This window comes from Phoxinus phoxinus, assembly GCF_949152265.1.
Source record: "Phoxinus phoxinus genome assembly, chromosome: 9".
Lineage (NCBI taxonomy): Eukaryota > Metazoa > Chordata > Actinopteri > Cypriniformes > Leuciscidae > Phoxinus > Phoxinus phoxinus.
Window position 1 is genome coordinate 21,427,458 of NC_136884.1, and position 11,982 is coordinate 21,439,439.

At 40.2% G+C, this 11,982-nt stretch overlaps 1 protein-coding gene across 1 annotated transcript in view; it reads left to right on the top strand.

The window, feature by feature from the left end:
- LOC307003809 (uncharacterized protein) overlaps positions 1-11,982 on the top strand; it is a 47,916-nt gene that overhangs the window by 16,110 nt on the left and 19,824 nt on the right. Inside the window, exons 4-26 of the mRNA XM_079622625.1 lie at positions 68-195; positions 1,718-1,984; positions 2,074-2,169; positions 2,328-2,457; positions 3,433-3,560; positions 3,652-3,918; positions 4,008-4,103; positions 4,262-4,391; positions 5,367-5,494; positions 5,586-5,852; positions 5,942-6,037; positions 6,196-6,325; positions 7,299-7,426; positions 7,518-7,784; positions 7,874-7,969; positions 8,128-8,257; positions 9,231-9,358; positions 9,450-9,716; positions 9,806-9,901; positions 10,060-10,189; positions 11,163-11,290; positions 11,382-11,648; positions 11,738-11,833. Of these exons, the coding sequence (XP_079478751.1) occupies positions 68-195; positions 1,718-1,984; positions 2,074-2,169; positions 2,328-2,457; positions 3,433-3,560; positions 3,652-3,918; positions 4,008-4,103; positions 4,262-4,391; positions 5,367-5,494; positions 5,586-5,852; positions 5,942-6,037; positions 6,196-6,325; positions 7,299-7,426; positions 7,518-7,784; positions 7,874-7,969; positions 8,128-8,257; positions 9,231-9,358; positions 9,450-9,716; positions 9,806-9,901; positions 10,060-10,189; positions 11,163-11,290; positions 11,382-11,648; positions 11,738-11,833 (3,596 nt within the window). The remainder of the gene's footprint in view (positions 1-67; positions 196-1,717; positions 1,985-2,073; positions 2,170-2,327; positions 2,458-3,432; positions 3,561-3,651; positions 3,919-4,007; positions 4,104-4,261; positions 4,392-5,366; positions 5,495-5,585; positions 5,853-5,941; positions 6,038-6,195; positions 6,326-7,298; positions 7,427-7,517; positions 7,785-7,873; positions 7,970-8,127; positions 8,258-9,230; positions 9,359-9,449; positions 9,717-9,805; positions 9,902-10,059; positions 10,190-11,162; positions 11,291-11,381; positions 11,649-11,737; positions 11,834-11,982) is intronic.

The following is an 11,982-nucleotide window of genomic DNA, read 5'->3' on the forward strand; positions in this document are numbered from 1 at the left end:
GTGGTGCCATGGTTGCCGACCCCTGCACTATACTAACATTCCACAATGTGAAAATTTATTTTCCTAGTGCCAGCTAATTTCCTGCCATTTGGGAATGGAGACGTAGTAAACCCCATTTCGGATGATGGAAGCTCAGAAGCCCTTTTCTTGCAGCAGCCTTTCAAATACTTTGGACGCGAATACAATCAGATCTATGTAAGCATTGGAATTTTTCTTTTTGGTTGAAGATGTTCTTTCATTTATTACATCAATTAATTATGTATCAATATCTCTTCAGTCAAGAGAGTTTTCTCCTGTTTAAGTGTACAAATGGATGTTTTTTAAGTGCCCCTATTATGCTATTTTAAAGGTTCCTAATTTTGTTTTGGAGGTCTCCTACAACAGGTTTACATGCATTAAAAGTAAAAAAAAAAAAAAAAAAACAGTTTAATTTTCTCATAATATTCATTGCACATCACCACATTTTTCAATGATTCTCAGACGACTCGATGGATGAATCTGTCTCTCCAAATCCCTCCTTTCCGAGAGCTTACTCTGCTCTGATTGGTCAGATGGCCTGTTGTGATTAATCTACTGCGTACAGCGCCTGTCGGAAGCTACACGCCCATTACCATAAGTGAACGTCAGCTCTGTCCAGAGGCTTCCTAAAGCTCAGCGATTAAACTGTAAAGACAGTAATGATTACATTAATTTTACCATATCAATCTGAGCGCGAGTCCAATGATGAAACATTGGAAGAACTAGTTATTCATCCCGAAACGCCATCAGGACGTTTCTCAGTGATACGCTACTCAGTTTGAGGTATAGTATGAGATGTTGCAACTGTAATTCTTCACCATCAGCATTAACAAGTGTATGTCCATCAACAAACCGATGTGTATATTTCTAATTTATTGCAGTGTACATGTGGGAACTATATCAATAACGGTGCATATGTTCGCCCAGCACTAACGTGAATGACTAATGTAACACATGTTTGTAAAACAAATCTTGCTCCATCTTTTATTTTTACTCAATGTAGTAAGAATGACATACAATCTGCATTAATAGGGAGTTTTAGGTAATAGTGGCCTATAGCTGCTTAGCAGAACTATTTCAGTAAGACAGTAAAAATGTAAGTTAGCCTGTTTGCCAGAAACTTACACAATATAAAACACAACACAAAACTAATAATTTTTTAACACATAGAACATATATACATTTAGAAAATATATACATTGATAATTATTCATACTTACAGGTTGTGATTCTGAGGAGCTGAATAAACTAGGTACTGACGAATATTTCAAGAGCGAGCGTTTTGCGAATCCAACGTTGAATTCAGAGAACTCAGAAATTTGAGAAGCAGTCGTCAGTAAAATTACATGTCTGAGGACTGGTCAAGTTGTTTGCGGACGGACAACGTACAACATGGGAGGGCATTATGCAAATGTATCTTCTAGTGACGTAGAACCATAAAGCAGTAGGATTCGAATGAAAATCGACTCTTATTGGCGGTTCAGAGTCGATTCTTTCTTACAATAACTTTATTTATCGTGCACTTTTGACTTTACAACTTTGCAGATCGTTTACATTCACAAACAGCTACTGTATATTACACACTGCATGAAAGGGAATATTCGAAAAACCATAGTAGGAGCACTTTAAATGTCTGTAAAATGAGTGATACTATTAAATGGTTGCAGATAATTCTACAGCAATTTGATCTGCATTTTAGGTGAACAACAATGGCCACTTGACATTTACTCAACCTCTATCTGCCTACGTCCCTTATCTGAACGCTGGAATAGACATCATTGCTCCTCTGTGGACTGACCTTTACAATGTAAATGGTGGAACGATCTCCTATAGAGAGGATACAAGCAGTGCTGTACTGGCACAAGTCACTGAAGCCGTTCACCAATATTTCCCCAACGTGCCGTTTACCGCTTCATCAGCCTTTGTGGCTACCTGGGACAGTGTGCCGTACATCACTGGTGGAGGGGTAAGACCTAATGTTTGATTTTTGATGAATGCTCTGTGTGCTCTATGCTCTCAATTGTTCAATGTTTGTTTTTTGTTTGATCATTGAAGTCGGTGACTTTCCAAGTGGTTTTAGCCTCCAATGGTGAACGCTCTTTCATCCTGATCAACTATGGTGATATTGCGGAAACAGGACAAGTTTGGCTGGTGAGTGGAATGAAGATACTAGCACATTTTACAAATAGCAGAAATTAATGACTAGATATTACTTATGGTCCAATTCATACCTTACTGATAAGCAAGAGATGGTTTATTTTGGAATAGGATTTGGTTGCAGTTTAAAATACTCTTTTTTACTTTTACAGGCTGGTTATGACACAGTGGACTCTGTCAATTCTTTCACAATTCCAGCAGCCAGTGCCCCAGAACTCTCGTCCAGCAGTAATATCAATGTGAATGGTCGCTGGTCTTTCCGTGTTGATGGATTGCCAATCTGTAAGCCAAACAGTTGCCTGTTTGTCAAGTCACCTTCATTTGTATAGTGCTTTTAACAATATAGATTGTTTCAAAGCAGCTTTACAGTGATAATAGGAAATTAAAGTAACCGAGATTGTTTGACTTTACAGCAGCTCTAGAATAAAGTTATTGTCCAGCTAAAGTTAGTTTTGATTGATTCACTTCCGTTGCAAAGATCACTAGTTATTAACTTAGGGGCCGCTAACACTACACCGCTCTAACAGAAAACTCTTAACACGCTCCGGCCCGCTCACCCGCACAAAACAGTGCCTGGTGGCTCGAGAAAGCAAACCCTGAAATAGGTTCCAAGGTGCAAGCCTTGAAAATTTTGTAAAAAAGGTTATCTCTGCGCAAACTTCAAAAACGCAAACCTGTGTAAACACTGGCAGCGTGCACATGCGTATTACGTGTTTAGTCTATAAGTATGCACGTTTGAATATATATATATATATATTTAATGTGCACAGGTGTGTAGTCTCTCCCTGCAAATTGACCTCAACAAACTACTTGTCTGGCCTCAAAAAATGATAATACAGAACTACTTTATCGCCTCCGCGTAGCCATGTGAACTGGAACTATTTTGACAACGTTTTATCTGTACAGAGGTAAAGGGAATTGAAGGAGGCCTTCACAGGGGAGAGACTAGTTGACACTTCAGGACTGCGTTGTCGTCGTGTCCAGGCGCATGTCCTTCATCAGATCTGGATACAGCCTAGATCCGGCAGACTGCGGTAAACCTCGGAATAAACAGAGAGACTAATATTAGGGTAGACGCCATCCTTCTTATGATGTAACGAGTACATCATGGTTTATGGAAAGTGTTCCCGGTCTCTCTGCAAATTTGTCTGGAAGTTTGTCTGCAACATGATCCTCAAGAATAATAACCAGTACCATTATTTATTTTAATTCCTTTAGAAGTACTAAACAATTCACTGGTGCTTATTTTCTTCTTAGTGCCAGCTAATTTCCTGCCATTTGGGGATGGAGACGTAGTAAACCCTGTTTCGGATGATGGAAGCTCTGAAGCCATTTACTTGCAGCAGCCTTTCAAATACTTTGGACGCATATACAATCAGATCTATGTAAGCATAAGACTTTTACTTTTTGGTTGAGGATGTTTTTCCATTTATTACATCATCAATTAATTATGCATCAATTTGATCTGCATTTTAGGTGAACAACAATGGTCACTTGACGTTTACTGAACCACTATATGCCTACGTCCCTTATCTGAACGCTGGAATAGACATCATTGCTCCTCTGTGGACTGACCTTAACAATGTAAATGGTGGAACGATCTCCTATAGAGAGGATACAAGCAGTGCTGTACTGGCACAAGTCACTGAAGCCGTTCACCAATATTTCCCCAACGTGCCGTTTACCGCTTCATCAGCCTTTGTGGCTACCTGGGACAGTGTGCCGTACATCACTGGTGGAGGGGTAAGACCTAATGTTTGATTTTTGATGAATGCTCTATGTGCTCTATGCTCTCGATTGTTCAATGTTTGTTTTTTGTTTGATCATTGAAGTCGGTGACTTTCCAAGTGGTTTTAGCCTCCAATGGTGAACGCTCTTTCATCCTGATCAACTATGGTGATATTGCGGAAACAGGACAAGTTTGGCTGGTGAGTGGAATGAAGATACTAGCACATTTTACAAATAGCAGAAATTAATGACTAGATATTACTTATGGTCCAATTCATACCTTACTGATAAGCAAGAGATGGTTTATTTTGGAATAGGATTTGGTTGCAGTTTAAAATACTCTTTTTTACTTTTACAGGCTGGTTATGACACAGTGGACTCTGTCAATTCTTTCACAATTCCAGCAGCCAGTGCCCCAGAACTCTCGTCCAGCAGTAATATCAATGTGAATGGTCGCTGGTCTTTCCGTGTTGATGGATTGCCAATCTGTAAGCCAAACAGTTGCCTGTTTGTCAAGTCACCTTCATTTGTATAGTGCTTTTAACAATATAGATTGTTTCAAAGCAGCTTTACAGTGATAATAGGAAATTAAAGTAACCGAGATTGTTTGACTTTACAGCAGCTCTAGAATAAAGTTATTGTCCAGCTAAAGTTAGTTTTGATTGATTCACTTTCGTTGCAAAGATCACTAGTTATTAACTTAGGGGCCGCTAACACTACACCGCTCTAACAGAAAACTCTTAACACGCTCCGGCCCGCTCACCCGCACAAAACAGTGCCTGGTGGCTCGAGAAAGCAAACCCTGAAATAGGTTCCAAGGTGCAAGCCTTGAAAATTTTGTAAAAAAGGTTATCTCTGCGCAAACTTCAAAAACGCAAACCTGTGTAAACACTGGCAGCGTGCACATGCGTATTACGTGTTTAGTCTATAAGTATGCACGTTTGAATATATATATATATATATTTAATGTGCACAGGTGTGTAGTCTCTCCCTGCAAATTGACCTCAACAAACTACTTGTCTGGCCTCAAAAAATGATAATACAGAACTACTTTATCGCCTCCGCGTAGCCATGTGAACTGGAACTATTTTGACAACGTTTTATCTGTACAGAGGTAAAGGGAATTGAAGGAGGCCTTCACAGGGGAGAGACTAGTTGACACTTCAGGACTGCGTTGTCGTCGTGTCCAGGCGCATGTCCTTCATCAGATCTGGATACAGCCTAGATCCGGCAGACTGCGGTAAACCTCGGAATAAACAGAGAGACTAATATTAGGGTAGACGCCATCCTTCTTATGATGTAACGAGTACATCATGGTTTATGGAAAGTGTTCCCGGTCTCTCTGCAAATTTGTCTGGAAGTTTGTCTGCAACATGATCCTCAAGAATAATAACCAGTACCATTATTTATTTTAATTCCTTTAGAAGTACTAAACAATTCACTGGTGCTTATTTTCTTCTTAGTGCCAGCTAATTTCCTGCCATTTGGGGATGGAGACGTAGTAAACCCTGTTTCGGATGATGGAAGCTCTGAAGCCATTTACTTGCAGCAGCCTTTCAAATACTTTGGACGCATATACAATCAGATCTATGTAAGCATAAGACTTTTACTTTTTGGTTGAGGATGTTTTTCCATTTATTACATCATCAATTAATTATGCATCAATTTGATCTGCATTTTAGGTGAACAACAATGGTCACTTGACGTTTACTGAACCACTATATGCCTACGTCCCTTATCTGAACGCTGGAATAGACATCATTGCTCCTCTGTGGACTGACCTTAACAATGTAAATGGTGGAACGATCTCCTATAGAGAGGATACAAGCAGTGCTGTACTGGCACAAGTCACTGAAGCCGTTCACCAATATTTCCCCAACGTGCCGTTTACCGCTTCATCAGCCTTTGTGGCTACCTGGGACAGTGTGCCGTACATCACTGGTGGAGGGGTAAGACCTAATGTTTGATTTTTGATGAATGCTCTATGTGCTCTATGCTCTCGATTGTTCAATGTTTGTTTTTTGTTTGATCATTGAAGTCGGTGACTTTCCAAGTGGTTTTAGCCTCCAATGGTGAACGCTCTTTCATCCTGATCAACTATGGTGATATTGCGGAAACAGGACAAGTTTGGCTGGTGAGTGGAATGAAGATACTAGCACATTTTACAAATAGCAAAAATGAATGACTAGATATTACTTATGGTCCAATTCATACCTTACTGATAAGCAAGAGATGGTTTATTTTGGAATAGGATTTGGTTGCAGTTTAAAATACTCTTTTTTACTTTTACAGGCTGGTTATGACACAGTGGACTCTGTCAATTCTTTCACAATTCCAGCAGCCAGTGCCCCAGAACTCTCGTCCAGCAGTAATATCAATGTGAATGGTCGCTGGTCTTTCCGTGTTGATGGATTGCCAATCTGTAAGCCAAACAGTTGCCTGTTTGTCAAGTCACCTTCATTTGTATAGCGCTTTTAACAATATAGATTGTTTCAAAGCAGCTTTACAGTGATAATAGGAAATTAAAGTAACCGAGATTGTTTGACTTTACAGCAGCTCTAGAATAAAGTTATTGTCCAGCTAAAGTTAGTTTTGATTGATTCACTTCCGTTGCAAAGATCACTAGTTATTAACTTAGGGGCCGCTAACACTACACCGCTCTAACAGAAAACTCTTAACACGCTCCGGCCCGCTCACCCGCACAAAACAGTGCCTGGTGGCTGGAGAACGCAAACCCTGAAATAGGTTCCAAGGTGCAAGCCTTGAAAATTTTGTAAAAAAGGTTATCTCTGCGCAAACTTCAAAAACGCAAACCTGTGTAAACACTGGCAGCGTGCACATGCGTATTACGTGTTTAGTCTATAAGTATGCACGTTTGAATATATATATATATATTTAATGTGCACAGGTGTGTAGTCTCTCCCTGCAAATTGACCTCAACAAACTACTTGTCTGGCCTCAAAAAATGATAATACAGAACTACTTTATCGCCTCCGCGTAGCCATGTGAACTGGAACTATTTTGACAACGTTTTATCTGTACAGAGGTAAAGGGAATTGAAGGAGGCCTTCACAGGGGAGAGACTAGTTGACACTTCAGGACTGCGTTGTCGTCGTGTCCAGGCGCATGTCCTTCATCAGATCTGGATACAGCCTAGATCCGGCAGACTGCGGTAAACCTCGGAATAAACAGAGAGACTAATATTAGGGTAGACGCCATCCTTCTTATGATGTAACGAGTACATCATGGTTAATGGAAAGTGTTCCCGGTCTCTCTGCAAATTTGTCTGGAAGTTTGTCTGCAACATGATCCTCAAGAATAATAACCAGTACCATTATTTATTTTAATTCCTTTAGAAGTACTAAACAATTCACTGGTGCTTATTTTCTTCTTAGTGCCAGCTAATTTCCTGCCATTTGGGGATGGAGACGTAGTAAACCCTGTTTCGGATGATGGAAGCTCTGAAGCCATTTACTTGCAGCAGCCTTTCAAATACTTTGGACGCATATACAATCAGATCTATGTAAGCATAAGACTTTTACTTTTTGGTTGAGGATGTTTTTCCATTTATTACATCATCAATTAATTATGCATCAATTTGATCTGCATTTTAGGTGAACAACAATGGTCACTTGACGTTTACTGAACCACTATATGCCTACGTCCCTTATCTGAACGCTGGAATAGACATCATTGCTCCTCTGTGGACTGACCTTAACAATGTAAATGGTGGAACGATCTCCTATAGAGAGGATACAAGCAGTGCTGTACTGGCACAAGTCACTGAAGCCGTTCACCAATATTTCCCCAACGTGCCGTTTACCGCTTCATCAGCCTTTGTGGCTACCTGGGACAGTGTGCCGTACATCACTGGTGGAGGGGTAAGACCTAATGTTTGATTTTTGATGAATGCTCTATGTGCTCTATGCTCTCGATTGTTCAATGTTTGTTTTTTGTTTGATCATTGAAGTCGGTGACTTTCCAAGTGGTTTTAGCCTCCAATGGTGAACGCTCTTTCATCCTGATCAACTATGGTGATATTGCGGAAACAGGACAAGTTTGGCTGGTGAGTGGAATGAAGATACTAGCACATTTTACAAATAGCAAAAATGAATGACTAGATATTACTTATGGTCCAATTCATACCTTACTGATAAGCAAGAGATGGTTTATTTTGGAATAGGATTTGGTTGCAGTTTAAAATACTCTTTTTTACTTTTACAGGCTGGTTATGACACAGTGGACTCTGTCAATTCTTTCACAATTCCAGCAGCCAGTGCCCCAGAACTCTCGTCCAGCAGTAATATCAATGTGAATGGTCGCTGGTCTTTCCGTGTTGATGGATTGCCAATCTGTAAGCCAAACAGTTGCCTGTTTGTCAAGTCACCTTCATTTGTATAGCGCTTTTAACAATATAGATTGTTTCAAAGCAGCTTTACAGTGATAATAGGAAATTAAAGTAACCGAGATTGTTTGACTTTACAGCAGCTCTAGAATAAAGTTATTGTCCAGCTAAAGTTAGTTTTGATTGATTCACTTCCGTTGCAAAGATCACTAGTTATTAACTTAGGGGCCGCTAACACTACACCGCTCTAACAGAAAACTCTTAACACGCTCCGGCCCGCTCACCCGCACAAAACAGTGCCTGGTGGCTCGAGAACGCAAACCCTGAAATAGTTTCCAAGGTGCAAGCCTTGAAAATTTTGTAAAAAAGGTTATCTCTGCGCAAACTTCAAAAACGCAAACCTGTGTAAACACTGGCAGCGTGCACATGCGTATTACGTGTTTAGTCTATAAGTATGCACGTTTGAATATATATATATATATTTAATGTGCACAGGTGTGTAGTCTCTCCCTGCAAATTGACCTCAACAAACTACTTGTCTGGCCTCAAAAAATGATAATACAGAACTACTTTATCGCCTCCGCGTAGCCATGTGAACTGGAACTATTTTGACAACGTTTTATCTGTACAGAGGTAAAGGGAATTGAAGGAGGCCTTCACAGGGGAGAGACTAGTTGACACTTCAGGACTGCGTTGTCGTCGTGTCCAGGCGCATGTCCTTCATCAGATCTGGATACAGCCTAGATCCGGCAGACTGCGGTAAACCTCGGAATAAACAGAGAGACTAATATTAGGGTAGACGCCATCCTTCTTATGATGTAACGAGTACATCATGGTTAATGGAAAGTGTTCCCGGTCTCTCTGCAAATTTGTCTGGAAGTTTGTCTGCAACATGATCCTCAAGAATAATAACCAGTACCATTATTTATTTTAATTCCTTTAGAAGTACTAAACAATTCACTGGTGCTTATTTTCTTCTTAGTGCCAGCTAATTTCCTGCCATTTGGGGATGGAGACGTAGTAAACCCTGTTTCGGATGATGGAAGCTCTGAAGCCATTTACTTGCAGCAGCCTTTCAAATACTTTGGACGCATATACAATCAGATCTATGTAAGCATAAGACTTTTACTTTTTGGTTGAGGATGTTTTTCCATTTATTACATCATCAATTAATTATGCATCAATTTGATCTGCATTTTAGGTGAACAACAATGGTCACTTGACGTTTACTGAACCACTATATGCCTACGTCCCTTATCTGAACGCTGGAATAGACATCATTGCTCCTCTGTGGACTGACCTTAACAATGTAAATGGTGGAACGATCTCCTATAGAGAGGATACAAGCAGTGCTGTACTGGCACAAGTCACTGAAGCCGTTCACCAATATTTCCCCAACGTGCCGTTTACCGCTTCATCAGCCTTTGTGGCTACCTGGGACAGTGTGCCGTACATCACTGGTGGAGGGGTAAGACCTAATGTTTGATTTTTGATGAATGCTCTATGTGCTCTATGCTCTCGATTGTTCAATGTTTGTTTTTTGTTTGATCATTGAAGTCGGTGACTTTCCAAGTGGTTTTAGCCTCCAATGGTGAACGCTCTTTCATCCTGATCAACTATGGTGATATTGCGGAAACAGGACAAGTTTGGCTGGTGAGTGGAATGAAGATACTAGCACATTTTACAAATAGCAAAAATGAATGACTAGATATTACTTATGGTCCAATTCATACCTTACTGATAAGCAAGAGATGGTTTATTTTGGAATAGGATTTGGTTGCAGTTTAAAATACTCTTTTTTACTTTTACAGGCTGGTTATGACACAGTGGACTCTGTCAATTCTTTCACAATTCCAGCAGCCAGTGCCCCAGAACTCTCGTCCAGCAGTAATATCAATGTGAATGGTCGCTGGTCTTTCCGTGTTGATGGATTGCCAATCTGTAAGCCAAACAGTTGCCTGTTTGTCAAGTCACCTTCATTTGTATAGCGCTTTTAACAATATAGATTGTTTCAAAGCAGCTTTACAGTGATAATAGGAAATTAAAGTAACCGAGATTGTTTGACTTTACAGCAGCTCTAGAATAAAGTTATTGTCCAGCTAAAGTTAGTTTTGATTGATTCACTTCCGTTGCAAAGATCACTAGTTATTAACTTAGGGGCCGCTAACACTACACCGCTCTAACAGAAAACTCTTAACACGCTCCGGCCCGCTCACCCGCACAAAACAGTGCCTGGTGGCTGGAGAACGCAAACCCTGAAATAGGTTCCAAGGTGCAAGCCTTGAAAATTTTGTAAAAAAGGTTATCTCTGCGCAAACTTCAAAAACGCAAACCTGTGTAAACACTGGCAGCGTGCACATGCGTATTACGTGTTTAGTCTATAAGTATGCACGTTTGAATATATATATATATATTTAATGTGCACAGGTGTGTAGTCTCTCCCTGCAAATTGACCTCAACAAACTACTTGTCTGGCCTCAAAAAATGATAATACAGAACTACTTTATCGCCTCCGCGTAGCCATGTGAACTGGAACTATTTTGACAACGTTTTATCTGTACAGAGGTAAAGGGAATTGAAGGAGGCCTTCACAGGGGAGAGACTAGTTGACACTTCAGGACTGCGTTGTCGTCGTGTCCAGGCGCATGTCCTTCATCAGATCTGGATACAGCCTAGATCCGGCAGACTGCGGTAAACCTCGGAATAAACAGAGAGACTAATATTAGGGTAGACGCCATCCTTCTTATGATGTAACGAGTACATCATGGTTTATGGAAAGTGTTCCCGGTCTCTCTGCAAATTTGTCTGGAAGTTTGTCTGCAACATGATCCTCAAGAATAATAACCAGTACCATTATTTATTTTAATTCCTTTAGAAGTACTAAACAATTCACTGGTGCTTATTTTCTTCTTAGTGCCAGCTAATTTCCTGCCATTTGGGGATGGAGACGTAGTAAACCCTGTTTCGGATGATGGAAGCTCTGAAGCCATTTACTTGCAGCAGCCTTTCAAATACTTTGGACGCATATACAATCAGATCTATGTAAGCATAAGACTTTTACTTTTTGGTTGAGGATGTTTTTCCATTTATTACATCATCAATTAATTATGCATCAATTTGATCTGCATTTTAGGTGAACAACAATGGTCACTTGACGTTTACTGAACCACTATATGCCTACGTCCCTTATCTGAACGCTGGAATAGACATCATTGCTCCTCTGTGGACTGACCTTAACAATGTAAATGGTGGAACGATCTCCTATAGAGAGGATACAAGCAGTGCTGTACTGGCACAAGTCACTGAAGCCGTTCACCAATATTTCCCCAACGTGCCGTTTACCGCTTCATCAGCCTTTGTGGCTACCTGGGACAGTGTGCCGTACATCACTGGTGGAGGGGTAAGACCTAATGTTTGATTTTTGATGAATGCTCTATGTGCTCTATGCTCTCGATTGTTCAATGTTTGTTTTTTGTTTGATCATTGAAGTCGGTGACTTTCCAAGTGGTTTTAGCCTCCAATGGTGAACGCTCTTTCATCCTGATCAACTATGGTGATATTGCGGAAACAGGACAAGTTTGGCTGGTGAGTGGAATGAAGATACTAGCACATTTTACAAATAGCAAAAATGAATGACTAGATATTACTTATGGTCCAATTCATACCTTACTGATAAGCAAGAGATGGTTTATTTTGGAATAGGATTTGGTTGCAGTTTAAAATACTCTTTTTTA